Source organism: Erythrolamprus reginae, chromosome 2 (genome assembly GCF_031021105.1).
Source record: "Erythrolamprus reginae isolate rEryReg1 chromosome 2, rEryReg1.hap1, whole genome shotgun sequence".
Lineage (NCBI taxonomy): Eukaryota > Metazoa > Chordata > Lepidosauria > Squamata > Dipsadidae > Erythrolamprus > Erythrolamprus reginae.
In genome coordinates this window covers 199,973,255-199,992,310 of record NC_091951.1, presented here as the reverse complement: position 1 = coordinate 199,992,310, position 19,056 = coordinate 199,973,255, and the positions used below count along the sequence as shown (strand labels likewise).

Below are 19,056 nucleotides of genomic sequence, written 5' to 3'. Positions count from 1 at the left end.
GCATAGGCAACAACAACTGAGAGATTATTATCAAAGAAAATGAGGCCACCTGTGGTTGGGTGGGGCTGTGGTAATTAGTGAGGCTGCTATAAATAGCAGCCTGTGGGTTTGGCCATTGTGGAGGATTATCTGATCATTATGTTTTGTGACTGCTTTACTGACTTTGACCTTTTGTGTGCTGATTTCCCCCCGCTTTGAAACTAAACCAGAGCAAAGTGTGTTTCACTTTGTGAAAAAAGGACTGTGAATTGCCTCACAGCTGCAAGCTAAGTATTACAGAACTGATAAGGGACTTGTACAAATTACCAGTTTGTTTGGAGACGAGTGCTCTTTGCTATACCAAAAGAGGGCTTAGGTTAAGGGAATTTTCCTTATAAAGAACATTGTGTTGAATTTTCAAACGTGTGTGTGTCTGAAATTTTATCTGTGCATTTTTGGGAGGATTCTACCAGAGAGCCCGACAGAACAACCAGATGATGCAATGCAAGCACACTATTGTTGTAGTGCCAGTGGCAATAGTCATATACAGGTAACCTTTATTTAGCAACTGCATTTAGCTATCATTTAGCAATTATGAGTGATGAAAATCCTCACATTTAGGGCCTTACTTCAACCAAAGGAAGCTGAAGTAAGATCATAAGCACAGTTATGGTTTCTCTTAGTGACTGCTTTACTTAACAACAAAATTGCCGGTCTTGATTGTGATTGGTAAGTGAGGAGTGTCTGTGTTTTAAACTACTTAAATAAAAATTGGTGTCTGTCCATTTTCTTCCATGAAAACGTACTTTTTGATACATGCTTCTCACTCATTCTATCACTCAACTTTTCTTTCCCAACAGAGCCCCAAATGTATCCTTGCATCAGAGAATATTTCCTCAGTCCACCATTTGTTTTGGTTAAAAACTGTTCTAACCATAAGGATTATTGTAATTTCTAATCAGTTTGAACTTCACTGGACAGTTTGTTCTTTTCAAGAAAATTCAGAGGTTAAAAAAAAATAAGGTTCTGCATTTAGGCAAGAGAAACAAAATGCACAGGTCCAGTATATGTGGTACCTCACTCAATAGTAATAATTGTGAAAGGGATCTTGAAGTCCTAGTGGACAACCATTTAAATATGAGCCAGCAGTGTGCTGCAGCTGTCAAAAAAGCCAACACAGTTCTAGGCTGCATTAAGAGAGGGATAGAATCAACATCATGTGAAGTGTTAATACCACTTTATACACACTTGGACTACTGCATTCAGTTTTGGTCACCATGACATAAAAAAGATGTTGATACACTAGAAAGAGTGCAGAGAAGAGCAACAAAGATGATTAGGGAACTGGAGGCTAAAACATATCAAGAACAATTGCAGGAACTCAGTATGTCTAGTTTAATGAAAAGAAAGACTAGGGGAGACATGATAGCAGGGTTCCAATATATAAAGGACTGCCACAAAGAAGAGGGAGTCAGGCTATTCTCCAAAGCATCTGAGGGCAGGACAAGAAGCAATGGGGGGAACTCAGATAAACAGATTAACAGAGTTGTAGGTCATCTAATCCACCCCAGCCCCACTCAAGCAGGAGACCTAACACCACTCCTGACAAATGGCAATACAATCTCTTCTTAAAAGTCTCATCAAGAAGACTTTCAAGACTCAACAAGACTCAACAAGTCTTAAGAGATTGGTGAACCATTTGTCTTAAAAGGTTTAGGGTCCTGGTTCCCAACGTGGGGCCTATGCGCCACAGGGGGGCAATTTCATTTTTATTGGGGGCAATTGTTTAAACTTAGTTAATGGCCTTTTAGGCTTTCTCCTTGTGAGTAGTTCACTTTTTGAATAATAAGAATTATATGTCATTGGGGGAGGCCTTAGGATTTTAGAGATGCTTAGGTGGGGCATGGCCAAAAAAAGGTTGGGAACCATTGATTTAGAGTTTGAGTGGAGGGTTTGACTAGAAGACCTCCAATGTCCCTTCCAACTCTGTTAATCTATTCTATTCTATTCTATTCTATTCTATTCCATTCCATCCTTTCCCATCCCATCCCATCCCATCCCGTTTATTTTTCCATGTATATGTTTTCTAAAGAAATCTACTTGGCCAGATCAATTAACAGAGCAGGATAGATCTACTCCAGGAGTGTTTAATTACACCAGTATATAAACAAAATAAATAGTTACTTTTGTATACACTTCTCTGAGTCAGCTCTGCATTTTTTCCCTGTCAATGTTGGGAAGTGTAGTAACCATGCAATCTAATGTTTATGTTCTGGTACATTAATAGTGCAGCTTTGTATTGTACTATAAAATCGCAAAATTGACTTTAAATGAGCTTATTTTTCCCCCCCACACAAAAAAAGTAGACCACGTGATCCATGGTAGCAAATAAGACTGCTGCCCTTTTTAAAATGGCTTCCTAGCCACATTTTACCATGATAATGAACAAGCAACTGCTTTAAATGGTTTGTGTGTATCCAATATACCCTTATTTATTTTACATTGGAATTTTGTTTATGAAATAGAAGTAATGTGACAATAAATGGTGTTTTTAAAATAATGTTTGACACTGATCTCACAGGTTTCAATGTGAAGAAGGATCCTTAAGAACGTGGGACATTGCAAAAAATTATTTTCATTGCTAAGATACATCAACAAAGTTAACATCTCCCCCGGGCCTATACAATTCATGTATGGTATGTTTGTGTGTATGTCTGCTTTAATAATGGGTTTTTTAAAAATGTTTTTAAATTATTAGATTTGTCTTGAATTGTTTTATTGTTGTGAGCTGCCCCGAGTCTACGGAGAGGGGTGGCATACAAATCTAATCTAATAAATAATCTAATCTAATCTAATCTAATCTAATCAATAAATAAATAAACAAACAAAGAACAGAACAGAACAGAACAAGAATCTTGCCAAATCAAGATAACTATCCATGTAACCCAGCATTTTGTATATCAACAGGACCCATATATGCATTGGGAAGCTCAACACAGGGACAGACTGATCAATTAACTGTGATCAACTCCTCCACACCCCTTTCTTCCCATGCTGCATATAATTTGTTTTATCTATCCACTTCTTCGTTTTGATGTCATCATACCCCTTCCTCTTCGTATCTCTTCATACGTAGTGTCTGTATGTGTGCTTTGATTTCATTCCAGTGATAGAACATGCATTTTTCCAATAAGTATTCGTATTTTTAATATAGATATATTTATTTATTTATTTATGTTTTTTACATCACTGATCCATTGAAATTTTGATTCACAGAGACAGAACCACAGCAATAGGAAAGGCCTCTATTCCCACAAAAATAGTGTGCGAGGGGGATGCACTTTCCAGACAAGAATAAATAACAAAGATACCAAGTTAGCACTTTAAATTGTCCTTCCCAGATCTCTTGGTGGCAAAGGAGTAGATCTCTGGGGGAAAGAGGCTGAAGAATGGAAAAAGGGGTGTAACACACAGGAATTGAGCCTCTGCTGCATCCCCCTCCCCAACCTGACAGTTAAGTTGCAAACACAGCTCAAAGCATCATGTCACAACACAGCTACAACACGCGACTTTGCAGCTATCAGACCATCACGCATTAAGTGGCCCTGTCCCCATGATCTTTTCAGAGAAGGGGACAGGAGGAATCGACACAGCTTTAGGGTTAAAGGAGAATCACAAAAATAGAGTGGGGGGTTTCTCTCTTGAGTTATATACAAGGAGTGGGGGGAGAGGGAGGGGACCAAGTTCTGCTTTTGGATGTGAACCCCCTTGTATGTCCATCGGGGATGAAGTTTTATTTCTTCAGTCATCAAAATAGCAAAAGCATCCCTTGGCTATAGTGGCAGTACTATGGCTGTTTTGGGGGAAGAGCAGATAGATTTGATTGGCCAAGTGGGAGGAAGGACAGGAAATGAGCTTGAAAAAAACAACTGCATTCTCCACCACAAACTCAAAAGTATTGGCCAATTGTCTCCCCTCCATTACGACTGGGTTCTAAACAGTGAAGGGCTACCAAAATTTTTACTACCACACTGTAGGCGTGGCTTACGCAGGATGCCCTGCATTTTCTTTCAATATCTTTCTGTACGAATTGGGTTCTCTGGGGTGGAGCTCCATTTTTTTCTGCCCCACTGCATTCCCCCTCATCCAGGCAGTAGCCCACCCCTGGTTCTTAGCAAAAGGTCTGGGGATAAAGTACCTCATTGGCCCTTCCCAGCACCTTCCTGACGATCAGTAGATGCTAAAGCTTACAGTGGAGTGACAGACTGGGAGTGCTACTAGGAGGGTGGGAGGGGGGAAAAACACAACCAAAACCAGTGTGAGGTAGGATGGAAAGGAGGTGTGTGTCTAGATTAAGGCTTGCCGAGTATACGGTTACCAAAACGCATGGGGAGAAAGTTGCACATCGCTGAAGTGGGGAGGCGGAACCTGCAGCCAAGGCAACAAGAGTTGGAAGCGGGCAGCTAAGGAGTAGGGACAACGGGATTGTGCAAAGGGCAAGTGGCAATTGACTGGCTTACTCACAAACAGCAACATAGACATCTTTGTGGCCACAAACACAGACATGGGCCCCAGGACAAGTCCCCTCCCTCATGCTATGTAGAGAGATCCCTGGAGACCCCTCTCCTCTCCCTTTTTCCCAAGCTTGAGGGCCTCTAGGCTGGGAGAAGAGAACCAGGCATAAAGATTGCATATTTATAGAGGAGAGATGTGGACTTGAGAAATCTGCAGCCTCCAGATGAAAGGGGGGGGGGTGGGAGATCCTGATGGAAGGAAGGAAGGAAGGAAGCTCTCTGATAACCGGCAAGTTTGGTTTGCAGGGGGATAAATATATTCTGCAGAAATGGATACAGAATTAGTCGTAGAAAACAGAGCAAAAAATAGGTTCTTGGAACAAAGGATAGTGGCAGAGGGAAGATTTAGGATTTTAAGGGAACATAAACAGAGCCGCCTGCCCAGAAGACTGTGTAGTTCTTGTTGCATTTAGGGTAGAGATGGTCATGTTTTGGTGCATGCATGCACACATGCATGCACAAACACACACACACATGTGTGTATCTGTGTATCTCTCTCTCTCCCCAGATAATTGCTCTGTACAGACACCTTCTTCATTATAGGCCACCCAGAATCAACTATGTGAGATGAGCAGCTGCATAAATCTAATAAATCAGTACACAACCAAATTATAATTTGAAACAAACATTCAGAATGTAAAAGGCCTCAAAAGCCTGGGGGATTTAATATCAACCCATTTTCTAGCTCTGACCATTTCCAGCAAGTGCTCTTCCTTTGTATCCTTAAGATTTTTATTAATATTGATTGTTTCTTCATTGCTTATTTGACCCCTATGGCAATCCTTAAGTGCTGCACCTCTATGATTCTTGACGAATGTATCTTTTTCTTTGTTGTACACTGAGAGTCTATGCACCAAAGACCAATTCCTTTGGTGTGCAATCACACTTGGCCAATAAAGAATTATATTCTATTTTACCAGGGATCTCCACCAGGGATAGATATCGCTTCCTCCTTTCCATGGGATTGCCGTTAATGGAGGGGAGGGCAGAAGAAATTCTTCAAAATGAAGGGGGGGGGGGAAGAGAAGAGTGGGGTTAAAAAAATAAACAGATAAACAGATTCCTTTTGGAAGAGCATTCATTCCCACGGGGGTGGGTGGGTCGAAGCAGTGAAGGGACACGGGGTTCAGAGTCTCAGAAGAAGACGGGTGGGGGAAGGGATCTAGGCCCCGGGGAAGTGGAGGGTCGCAGCACAGAGGGGAAGTCTCTCAGTCGGAGAAGAGGCTGGCGAAGCTCTGTCGGAGGCTGCGGATGCTCTCAGCACGCACTTCGTCCTGACTAAGGCTGCCCCGCGGCGCCGGTGCCTCTGCAAGGGGGAAGGTATTGGTCAGAGACTGGGATTTGCTAAGGGACAGTGAGGGAGGAATGGGGGGGAGTGGGGGGGGAGTGGGGGCAGGAAAGAAGGGAGGGGTAGACGGAGAGGAGAAATGAGAAACACACTATTAAAATCAGGTCAGGCAACAGAACTTGCTTTGTCTGAAACGCTGGGAGAGAAGAAAGGGGATCTTGGGAAGCAATGCCCTCCTTCTCTAGAGTAGGGTAAGGAGCAAGCACGGAGCTGCAAAGCGGGCAAGGCCATCGAGGGGCCTCACCGCCCCCTCCAGCCCTAATTTTAATACTGCAAAGGAGGGTGCTTCCAAGTAGGGGGAGACTGGGGAAACGATCCCGCCGCAGGAAAAACATGAGGGAAGAGGGAAATTCTCAGGCGTTTTCTTCCAAATTGAAACAGCTCTCCCACCACCACCCCTATCCCTCTCTCCCCGCCCCACGTCCCATTCCAATTCTTTTCATTGACGGAGAGATTCCCGTTGAATTGAGAGCAGGGGAGCAGGGGCTCCCTGTGTTATTTTGGCACGCCTGGGCTGATAGAGGAGCTGCAGCAACGATCTGAAGAAGTTATTCAGCAAGAAGTACTTTTTGGAAGCCCTAAGTGCTGCTGCCCTTGTGGGTAACTGCTTCGCTGTTTGGTTTGGTTTTTTAAAAAATTCTTCTTTTGATCTCAGCAAAACTGACCTCCTAGAACTGGCGTTAGCTCGGGAAGCCCACTGAAAGCACTCTCCCCCTTTCACCGGTCAAACAATTTCATCCCTGTTTCTATGCCACCCCATGGGAAACACTTGCCACAGGCACAGCAAGGGATGATGAAATACAATCTTTCCTGAATGTATGCTAACCCCCTCAGCTTTAAATGTATCCTGCAAGGTTTGATTTATATACTGTAGTTAGTGGGTTTTAAAATGGACTTTAAAAAGAAAAATATCTTTGTTTTTTCAAATTTCAACTCAAGAACATGACATCTTAAAGCATGGGTGGAGATGCATCATTTCAAATGATGACCTTGTATATGTGTAGAATTGAGTAACCTTTTTTTTTTGTTTCTGGACAAGGTGGGTTTTTTAAAAAAATAAATAAAAAGCAGTCTAATTCTCACAGTGGCAAGCAAAAGCGAACATTTTAAAAAATTTAGCAAGACAGCAGTGATGATGTCAGTGAAGAATTTCTTATAAGCAAGTGACCTTTCATTCCCTTCCCTGCCTTGTCATTCCTACTTCACCTAATCATCCCTGGTGCAAATATTCTAACCCCTAACCCCTCAGTGAACTTGGACAAAGGTGAAAAGGACACAAAATGACAACACACTGAATTTGCAAAAAGTGAATCCCGAATTGGAGGATAGGGGAAAGTGCATGTAGCACTGCTTGTGCCCTTAAGTATCTGAGGTTACCAGGTCACCGTGGCAACCTACCAAAAGCCCGCCCCCTGTTTATCTAGGAACAAAACCCCCACTTTGCGAAAATTAAGTCTCGGGAGCCTGCCTAACCCTGCTTCCTTCATAGAGAACCCAAGAGTCCAACGCTTACTTCAGCTGGGGCTGGGGTGGAGGAGGCAGATCCTGACTGGGTTTCTGGGCAACTTGTGGCTTTCCTTGGCTTGGCGGGGGGCGGTTCCCTTGTTGCCCTGGGACACCGGGGCCCTGCCCCTGAGTACTGGGCCTCGGCTGCTGGGTGGTGGGCGGTGCTGGGCGCTGCTGCTGGGCTCCTGCTCCCGGAGGGCGCTGCTGGGTCAGGCCCCCTTGGCTGCCCTGCCGTGGATGCTGCCGTGGCTGGCCGCCAGCCGCTGGAGGGCGCTGGGCCTGCTGCTGCTGTTGCCCTGGGAGGCCCCCAGACGCTGTCTTGGTCAGGCCAGCCCCCGCAGGCCGTTGCGGCTGCTGGGGTGGGGATCCTTGCTGCCACTGCTGCTGTCCTCCACCACTGGGGCTCGGGCCTCTCTGAGGCTGGGGGGACTGTGGAGCAGAGGGCGGCCCCTGCTGGCGAGACTGTTGGGCTGCAGGCTGGCGCTGCCCTGCGGGCCGTTGCTGAGCCTGTGGTGGGGGCTGCTGGGTGGTGGGGCTGGGCAGGCGCTGGCCCATTGCGGGACCCCCGGGCTGTGGGGTAAGGCCTGAGAGTTGCTGGCCTTGGGGCGTGGGGCGTTGCTGAGACGGAGGGCGCTGGGAGCCTGGAGGCGGCTGCTGAGGTCCTCCTGAAAGACAGAGTGAACTCTGTTTTAGACTTCTTAAATTCTCTTTCGACAAAATATTCTGATGCCTCCCACCTGAGCCACTGTTTCCCCCATAGCATAATTCACCTTGGGGTGGAGGTCTCTGTTGGGCTGGTGGGCCTTGTCTCTGTCCAGCTTGAACTGGCTGAGCCTATGAACAAAAACAAACAAAAGCAGGCGCATGCATCAAAACTTATCCTTCTTTCCTTTTATCCCGTCCTGCCCAGCTACAGTTTTCCCAATTATGTGATATTTTACCTTCTTTGTAGCATTGGCCACGCAATACAGGAATGTCTCTAAATTTTTCCCTAGTAGGCTGCCCATTCAGACATTCAATCCCCCCCCAAATGAATGGATGACGGAGGAATCTCTCTCCCCTGGAGCCATCAAATACAGTAGTACCTCTAGATTTATTTATTTATTTTATTTATTTATTGGATTTGTATGCCGCCCCTCTCCGGAGACTCGTTTAATTAGATACGAGTTTAATTCGTTCCAGAACCGAGCTCGTATGTCGATCAACTCGTATCTCGAACGAATGCCTTTAGCCTTTTTTTCCCCCTGCTGCGATAACCAGAAGCAAGGATTCTTGCGCCAACTAGTGGAAGCTCGGCTCGTATCCCGAATTTGAGCTCGGGTGTCGAACAGAAATTTTGCTCCCGTCGTGGCTCGTAACTTGGAATACTCGCATGTGGAGCAGCTCGTATCTTGAGGTACTACTATACTGGGGACCATGTAAACTCTTCGCAAACCATGAGGAATGGATTGACCAAACCGAGAGTTTTCCTTGCTCTTCCTTTTTCCTAAATCAGTGATGGCGAACCTATGGCACGGGTGCCACAGGTGGCATGCGGAGCCGTATCTGCTGGCACACGAGCTGTTGCCCTAGTTCAGTTCCAATATGTATGTGTGTTCCAGCCAGTTGATTTTTGACTCGCGCAGAGGCTCTGGGAGGACGTTTTGGCTCCCAGAGAGCCTCCAGGCGCAATGGGGGAGGGTGTTTTTACCCTTCCCCAGCTCCAGGGAAGCCTTTGGAGCCTGGAAAGGATGAAACATGAACCTACTGGGTCCATCAGAAGTTGGGAAACAAGCCATTTCCAGCCTCCAGACAGCCTCCGTGGGGCAGGAGAAGCTGTCCCTCCCCCCAGGCATTGAATTATGGATGTGGGTATGCTCTATTGGCACCCAAGGAAAAAAGGTTCGCCATCATTGTCTTAGATGTTTAGCAAAAGATGGGGGTGGTGTGGAGTGGAGAGGGGCGGCATATAAATCCAGTTAATAAAATAAATAAAATAAATAAAGTGTCTCTAGATCGCTGAAATTTGTTTTGACAGATGTGATGATAGCAATTTAGCTACGGAAAAGCTTCAAAGGACAAGAGAAGCATTCTTCTTCATAACACAAACTGTTATGGCAGCCACTACATTCAATGGCCTTTAAAGGAACATTAGACAAATAACAGCCATTTTGCTTGAGACAGTTATATACTTCCAGAATTAGAGGCAGTATGCCTCTGAATGCCTATTGCTAGGAACCATGAATAGGAGGACCTGGTGGCACTTGTGAATTTCACAGTGGCCTGTAGCTGGCAATTACTGTGGGAAACAGAACGCTGGATGGCATCCAGGAGAGTGGCTCTTAAGATCTTGAAAGCGAGACTGGACAAATTCGAAGTAGACCAATCTACCAATGTTTATTATCCACGGCATTTAAATGAAATCTCTACAGATATTATTATTGTTGTTGTTGTTGTTGTTGTTGTTGTTATAGTTATTGTTATTTTTGTTTTGTTGTTGTTGTTATTATTATTATTATTATTATTATTATTATTATTATTATTATTTCAATGCAACACAGCAAACGAGATCACTATGCTGGATTTCGTATTTCATCACCAGTCGGGCGCTTCCCAAGCACCTAGGACTGCGTGATGTAGCGGCGAATTATGTTTGCCAATCCCAGTAAAGCGGGGATTGCAATTGGTAAAGCGGGGATTTGCAATTGACAGATGGAGTTTTTGTCAATTCCTATGGTTTTCAAATGTCCGCTGAGATCCTTTGGTACTACGCCCAGCATGCCAAGTACCACTGGGACCACTTTCACTGGCTTATGCCAGAATCGTTGCAGCTCAATTTTTAGATCTTCGTATTTCACTAATTTCTCTAGCTGCTTCTCCTCAATTCTGCTGTTCCCTGGGATTGCGATGTCGATGATCCATACTTTCTTTTTCTCCACGATCACAATGTCTGGTGTGTTATGCTTCAGAATTCGATCAGTCTGAAGTCGGAAGGCCCATAGTAGTTTTGCTTGCTCATTTTCGACCACTTTTTCGGGCTGATGATCCCACCAGTTCTTTGCCACTGGTAAATGGTAGTTCCGGCACAAGTTCTAGTGGATCATCTGTGCCACATATTATTATTATTATTATTATTATTATTATTATTATTATTATTATTATTATTATTATTATTATTATAGTATTATAGAGGAACATCAGGTGCTTGAGATCAAATAGTTAGATAGAAATGTTGACTTGGATTTCATCGTATAGGCCAGTGTTGGCGAACCTTTTCGGCACCAAGTGCCGAAATAGGAGCATACAGACGTGTGCATGGGAGCACTGGAAACCGGAAGAGCGGCATGAGTGCGCCGGGAACCTTAGCTTCCAGTTTCTGGCATGCACATGTGTGCTGATCTCCTGATCTTCCGGTTTCTGGAATGCATGCATGTGCAAAACAAGCTGGCCAGCACACATGTATATGCCAGAAAACAGAAGCTCGGCTTCCCGGAACACATAGCGTGCCAGGGAACTGCTCTTCCAGTTTGCAGTGCTCCTGCACAACTGGCCGGTGCACACCTGTAAGAGCAATGGATGAGGGCTGGAATGCCTGAAGAGATGGTCTGCATGCCACATCTGGCACGCGTGCCATAGTTTGGCCATCACGGGTATAGGCTTTACTAAGCCATCTAAGTGTCCATTATAATAATAATAATAAATTTTATTGTCATTGTCAAAATCAACAAATTGGCAACGAAAGTCGTGTGACACCCAGAGACCAGTCCCATCATACATAAAAACAGAATAGGTAAATTTAAAAGTAGAATAAAAAATAGAGTAAAAAATAGACTAAATGTCCCACCCACTACAAATTCCTCACCCTGAACCTCTCAACCATCTACATGACAAACCGAGTAATATTGTCCAACACTTCACTGATGGTGACCCTTTAGTTTGTTGTTAAGTGCGAGTATAGCTCTGGGATAAAAACTATTCAGGAAACATGTGGCCCAAGTTCTAGTTGTTCTATATCTTCTGCCAGAAGGCAACAATTCAAAGAGATTGTAAGCAGGATGAGAAGAGTCCATGAGAATAGTATGCACCTTCCTAGAACAGCGAGATGTGAAGATGTCATCCAGGGCGGGTAGCTGGAGACCAATGATGTTCTGGGCAGTTTTAATAATTCTCTGTAGAGCTTTTTTGTTTGCTACAGAGCTGCTCCCATACCAAGCTAGAATGCCGTATGTCAAGACACTCTCAATGGTGCTGCGATAGTAGGACAACAGTAGATGCTGAGATAAATTTATCTTCCTGAGCATTCTCAGGAAGTACAGCCTCTTTTGTGCCTTCTTCATAAGCATATTAACATTCATAGTCCATGAGAGGTCTTCTGAGATATAAGTGCCCAGAAATTTGAAACTACCAACCCTCTCCACCTCCTCGCCATTTATGTGCAATGGTGAATATACATCTTTCTTCCTCCTAAAGTCAATGATCAGTTCTTTAGTTTTTTTGGTGTTAAGTGCAAGATTGTTTTCTTTACACCATAATGTCAGCCCTTCTACTTCATTTCTATAAGCAGACTCATTGTTCTTATTAATGAGCCCCACCACTGTCGTATCGTCTGCAAATTTAATTTATTATCAAAAACAAAATATTTATTTTTATTTATTTATTAGATTTGTATGCCGCCCCTCTCCGAAGACTCGGGGCGGCTAACAACAATAAAAAGACAATGTAAACAAATCTAATATTAAAAATACTCTAAAAAAACCCAATTTAAAGAACCAATCATACATACAAACATACTATGTATAAATTCTATAAGCCTAGGGGAAGGGAAATTTCAATTCCCCCATGCTGGACGACAGAGGTGGGTTTTAAGGAGCGTGCGAAAGGCAAGGAGGGTGGGGGCAACTCTGATATCTGGGGGGAGCTGATTCCAGAGGGTTGGGGCCGCCACAGAGAAGGCTCTTCTCCTAGGTCCCGCCAAACAACATTGCTTAGTCGATGGGACCCGGAGAAGGCCAACTCTGTGGGACCTAACCGGTCGCTGGGATTCGTGCGGCAGAAGGCGGTCCCGGAGGTATTCTGGTCCGATGCCATGAAGGGCTTTATAGGTCAAAATAGTTTTAGTGCCTCATGCTGAAATCTCCTGCACCTTTTGGACCCACCAGCTTTTAATTAGAAATTTCAGATACTAACCCTGGTCCTAATGCAGGCAACCTGTGCTTGGTTCCCTTTACTGTTGCCATAATCTGAACTCATTAACTATGATTGTTTGCTGCTCTGAGCCAGCATTCCCTCCTCCTCCTGACTCCCTTCCTCCAGTTTCTAGTAAGCAGTGACTAAACATAAACAAAACAAAAAACGAGGAATGACTCCTCTTGTGTTTATGATGAAAAACAAAGTGGTAATACCTGGGCATGCTGTCCTGAGGCAGAGCGCACAGGGGAGGGCACGGGAGTGCGAGGAATGACCTGGGCCATGCGTGACAGTACCAGCTCCACAATCAGCTGCTTATCTTCCTCTTGATGGTCTCCAATCAAAGGCATGGATGATCCCACTACCTGAGGAAAGGCCAAGAACAAACAGGAAGTGAGCTGTTTCCCTTAAGTAGAACACTGGTGGATTAGTCCAAGGCCTTCTGCAGAAAATGACGTTATTTTGTTGCTTTCTAAATGCCTACTTTAAACATGAATGGCACTAGCAAATTAAAAGCAGAAGTTTCAATTTGGGATGAAAACTAATAGGTGATTAAAAAATATGGATAACATCCAGAGAATATCTTTCCTCTGACAGCCCATCTCCCTACAGAAGATAAACATCTGCAGAATGGGGATAATAACAGATGACCACCATTACAGGGTATTTGTTGGAAGGATTACGTGTGCTGTGTGTATAAACACTAAGCAATAGTGTTAACAAAACCACATGGTGCAATGGGTGGTGACTCAAAGAACACAGTCTGATTCCATGTAGCCAGGAAATAACTGGAACTAAGCCAGTTTGCCCCACTGCCTGTAACATGGAAAACCAACATAAACGTCAATAGACAAAATATACATTCGCCCTAAACATAGGAAAATACAATAGAAGCAGAGTGATATAGGTACTGTATATATTTATCTCTCAAAGGACCCTAACATTAACCACCAGTTGTTTTATCACGGTTGAGTTTTCCAAGACACATTGAACTATAATATTCTGAATATTAGTAAAAACTTTTATTTTTAATGTGGGTCAAGGTTTTTCCAAACCATCCCCCAAATCTTTTCAGTAAATATCCGTAAGGTTTTCTGCCACAATAGGAATGATGGTTCCCTGATGGACTAAATGAATGCTGTATTGTTTGAGTAAAAGGGGAGAGAGAAAGTGAATGGCCTGATGCCACCTAGTGAGTTTCGCAGCTGAAGATGGATTTCAACTCTTTGGCCTGAAAGTGTCCAATACTGTCCCAGTATCTTAAAAACACATGCATGTTGAAGTTTCAATATTTCCAGAACTAACTTGTTAAAAAGAGCCGATTGGCTTAAAAATCCTCAATTTAAAAAGAAACTTTTAACCTGGCTTTTATACCGTATACCATATTCTAATCTTCCCTTCTTTTAGAATTTTTTTAAAAGGTTTGTGTTCCCTGGTATATTTGTTAAAATATAAGCATTCTCAGCAGCTCACCTCAATAATGTGGTCACGTCCATCCTTGCCATGCAGAGCTTCTACCGCACAGATGTCCAAACCACCAAAAATTTCCGAACAAGTGTCCACCCATAGCTTGTACCTACCGCAGAATGGAAAAGATCAAGGACAGAGAGAAAATTATAAATCTAGCACAAGTACAGAACCCTCCTGATTTTACCACTTTCACTCAGATATATTTAGCCAAAAGAGCTTGGGAAGCCATAGAGAGGAAGAGCTTTCCTTATTTATAACACTTTCTATCTACTCAATCATATTTCCCCATCCATGCCACTCACCTATCCGACATAGCTATTTGCTCCAACATGGCAGAGCCAGTATTGGTTTTCCAGTTGCCTGAAACAGAGGTCCTCCTGCCAGGGGAAAGAGGACAACATGGGTAATAAAAGATCCAGAGAGGAATCAGAAAGCAAACATTTGCTTGAAACAGGAGGTCAATAGCATCAAGAGAAAGACTGATAGAGATTGACACAGGGAAAATCAAATGGGGCTTGGGTGTATTAAATATGGTGTTTTGAGAAACTGAACCCTCAAAGGAGGTACAATTTAAACTTTCACTCAGAGGTAGCACAAACACAGTCCAAAAAGTGAGAAAACAGGATGGTACGTATCTTTCATAGTTTGTTTGGTTATTTTTTTTTAAAAAAAAATAAAATTTCATCAAGCGTAGATATTTCAATTTTACATGACAAATGCGTGTTTGCCAGAATTCCCATATATCAATTATTAAAGATGTAAGACACAAACTTTTGCATATGGTCACTGCTTCCAGGGTGGTTTCTAGAAAGTGACTTGAAAATACTGATGAGGGTCAATAAAGTTTCGTGGAAGACATCATTCTGCTGAAGGGAGGAGGCAAAGTAGAAAGGAAGTTGATTTAAGTAATGGTGGGATCAAGTGCAGGTCAAGAAGCTTCGAGGGGGAAGTGGGAACATTTGCTAAGAGTAAAGAGGTATAAACATGGGGAAATTTCACCAGACTCACATGTAGGCTTTGTAGTTATTGCCAATCTTCTGTATACGGATATCATACTTGGCATCGATAAAAGGTTCTGAGGTGGCATAGGTCTTGGTGAGAGCTACTACACTGGCTATGTCCTGGAAATCATACTGGTTCTCCACCTTGACCTGTAACAAACAGAAGCCTTTGCATTCACTGTCTCAAACACGAGAGAATAAGCTTGCATCATCCACATTTCAGCAACCAAATGTTGACCTCTTTAAAGCCTGATTTACCCTCCCAAATTGCATGTTTTACGTATTTCCTGGTGAGGTTTACTATGTGAATTTCTCTTCCTCATATGATCACGTCATACAGGAATACAATAGTGCCGTCTGCCTGTAGCCCATTATTTACATTTATTTCCCCCCAAATGTTAAGCATGAAAATACAAAAAAAACCACATCACATAATACCGTATTTTTGGGAGTATAAGACCCACCAGAATATAAGATGCACCTAGATTATAGAGGTGGAAAACAAGGAAAAAAGTATTCTGAACCAAATGGTGTAGTAATATATTATTTAATAAAATACCAGTGTAGCATAATACTTTTTACAAACATGTACTTTTTACAAACTTCAAACTTGACAGCTTTAAGACTTGTGGACTTCAACTCCCAGAATTCCTCTTCCAGTCATGCTAGCTCAGGAATGGGAGTTAAAGTCCACAAGTCTTAAACTTGCCAAGTTTGAAGACCCTTGCGCCCTTAACACCTGATCCAGGGGTCTTCAAACTTGACAGCTTTAAGACTAGTGGACTTCAACTCCCAGAATTCCTCCTCCAGTCATGCTAGATGGGATAATTAGCCAAAAAAGCCCCATTTTTGCAAAAAAAAGAGCCATTTTTTGCCTGTTTTTTCACAAAATTGGGATGGCCAAAGGATCTGGGAAGCTTGCAAGGATGGGGGGGGGGTGGCAAAAATGCCCCCAGTTTGGTGAAAAATGGGCCATGTTTCACCCATTTTTTCACAAAAATTGAAACTTTTTTTGCCTTCCCTTAGCCCCCATGAGCTCTCTGTAGGCTCCCTAGACCCTTTGCCCACCCCATTTTTGTGAAGGGGGGGGGAAGACAACCCATTTTTGGCCCAAACTGGGCCATTTTGCCCTCTCCCAGACTTTCTGTCCAAACATGGGATGTGGGGGCAGGGCTTTGGGAGAGCAAAAATTGCTGTATTTCGTGTATAAGACGCACCGACATTTCCATCCTTGGAGGGGTGGAGGTGCATTATATATTCTGAAAAATACAGTGAGTTAAACAGTGCTAGAAGTTCTTTATTTGGGAACACCTACGGACATCATTTTCTCATGAATTCAGCCTGCCATCAACAACTAGCAGAAATCTTTATCTAATGGTTGGGTCGATTTTGTAGTGTCAGTCTTTTTGACAAATGAGATGATGTGATGCCTTTTGCCTTGGAAGAACCAATGATGCCAGCAATCTTTGGACCCAATGGGTATTTGATATGGTGGACATTTGGCCACGGTCGCCGAACTGGTAGTGATGGCCAGCTGGCTGAACCGCTGAACTGGTCCCCTGCTTGCCGCTCGCTCGCCCCGCTGCAGTTGGTGAAAACCTGAAGGAAATGGATTATCCAAACCCATTTCTGTCAGCTTTCAGGCTGGGATTTAGTACTGAGACAGGACTGATGGTTATTGATGTAAATGACTTATGGTAGAGCTAAGATGAAGTTGGTGCAGCCATCCTTTGTGCTTTTGATCTTTTAGTGCAGGGGTGTCAAACTTGCAGTGTAATAATAATAATAATAATAATAATAATAATAATAATTATAATTATTATTATTATTATTATTATTATTATTATTATTATTATTATTTATTAGATTTGTATGCCGCCCCTTTTCCCCTCTTCGCTAAAAAGGGGGGTGGGGGTGGCCAGTATATGACTCATCCAGCCCATGGGCAGCAAATTTGGCTCCCCTGTTTTAGTGGCTATCAATATTGTCAACCATAGTAGCCTTCTAAGCCAGTTTCATGGGCTAGGGAATGGAGGCACATGTATACAGTACAGTGATTTTCTTCCTTTCTCTGGACCAATTCCTGTTGATACTGTTGGGGGAAGTAGAGAGAGAGATCATTATCATGACCCCTCTTTTGTGGGAACTCACATGCTCCATTCTTTTCATCTCCTTTTCAGTTACTACGTGAGGTAATCCACTGGTTTGGAGTTTTGATACATTGATGACTCTGGATTGGTCAAGTAAGATGTTCTATCCTTGTCTGGAAGCTATGCAGATTTGGACAGGGGAGGACCCTCTCTGACTCAATCCCATCAAAACCAAGTGGCTGTGGGTATTTGGTCTATCGGATCTGGAGATATTCCATCTCTGACTGAGTGAGATTGCATTTCTCCATTCCAGAGTGTGCAATCTGGCAGTCTCCCCAGGCCGCAGGCTCCTGCCTGAGAAGCAGGTTGTAGCCTTAGCCAGGAAGACCTTTGCACAGCTTCATCTGGAGCCCCAGTTCTGTCCTTTCTTAGAATGGGAGTTTCTTCAGATAGTCACTGATGCCTGGTCACCTCCTGGCCTAACTACTGTAGCATGTTCTACACAGTGCAATCCTTGAAGACTATTCAATTGGTCCAGAATGCAGCAGTGATGGTGGTGATGAGCATGCCTGTCAGTGATGGGCTCCTATAGGCACGGTCATGAATGAGTTCCGGTAGCAAAATTTGGAGCTCCACCCCAGAGCACCCAACTTGCACTGAAAGATGTTGAAACAAAATGCATAAGCCACGCCCACAATGTGATAGTAAAAATTTTGGTAGCCCATCACTGATGCCTTGGTATGCAGATGTTATTTATTATTATTATTATTATTATTATTATTATTATTATTAATTAGATTTGTATGCCGCCCCTCTCCGCAGACTCGGGGTGGCTCACAGCAATAATAAAAACAATGTACAACAAATCTAATAATTAAAAGTCACTAAAAACCCCTTATTAAAAAGCAAAACACACACAAACATACCATGCATAACTTGTATAGGCCTGGGGGCAAAGGAGTATCTCACTTCCCCCATGCCTGACGACATGGTTTCATGGTTCCAGATAATACCTTTAAAGCCTTACTTGTACGGGCCTGGTTATCTAATATGTCCCATAGTATCAACCTGCCTGATTTAATCTGGCAGGGTTGGCACTCTCCGAGTTCCTTTGATTGAATAAAGCCCTCTAACGTATAACTTGCTCACTGGAATGAATCTCTCCCTGAGATCCAGATGGCTCGCACCCTGCTGGTGTTTTGAAGGGCCTTAAAGACTCAGCTTCCCCCAGGACTTTATCAACAATGAGTGAAATTGCCTGGATTGTGTGCAGTTTGTTTCTCTTCTGTTCGTGTCAACTTTCCCTCCTTTATTTTTGTTTCTCATTGTTGTTGTTTTCACAAACATCAGGCAACATCTCTCCAGCCAAATGTACTCATCCAGTCTGGTCTTTCAGAGACGATCTGCCACTCCCACCCCCACCTCATCCTCATTTTGTGATGTAAAGCAGGTATGGATCAGACAGCAAGCCTTCTTGGTGGAAATATCCCCTTCCCCCTCTGCATAATTTTTCAGCCACCACTTTGCAGATGGTTTGGAAACAGCTCAAAAGCTCTAACAAGTCTTTGGTCCCAGTTGAATGGTTGCGGGTAGCTATCTTGAGTCTGCTTTTACTTTCTCGTGTTTTTGTTATATTGTGGGTTCTTTCTGTTTTGGCCTTTATTTGTGGTTTTATGCTGCCCAGGACCGGGCTAGGTCACAAGTACAGCTAAATAAAGAAACAAACAAAAACAAATATCTATACTTGTTCCTAAACAAAAGTGGAATTATGAATTGCAACTGGAGTTGCTGGGAAATATTTTAACGCTGAAGATCTATTTGCAGCTAAATTGGGGCTGAAGTTATTGGGAAGAAATATTTATTCTTCCCACAATTGCCCCCTGAAAAGGAGAGGAAATGTGGACCTCAGAGCCAAAACAGGA

At 43.3% G+C, this 19,056-nt stretch overlaps 1 protein-coding gene across 1 annotated transcript in view; it reads right to left on the bottom strand.

Moving 5' to 3' along the window:
• Positions 1-5,656: 5,656 nt before the first annotated feature.
• Positions 5,657-19,056, bottom strand: part of SYN1 (synapsin I) — a 132,818-nt gene continuing 119,418 nt past the window's right edge. Inside the window, 7 exon segments of the mRNA XM_070741167.1 lie at positions 5,657-5,897; positions 7,415-8,072; positions 8,178-8,241; positions 12,789-12,938; positions 14,047-14,149; positions 14,346-14,420; positions 15,052-15,194. Coding sequence (XP_070597268.1) covers positions 5,762-5,897; positions 7,415-8,072; positions 8,178-8,241; positions 12,789-12,938; positions 14,047-14,149; positions 14,346-14,420; positions 15,052-15,194 — 1,329 coding nt within the window. The 3' untranslated portion in view covers positions 5,657-5,761.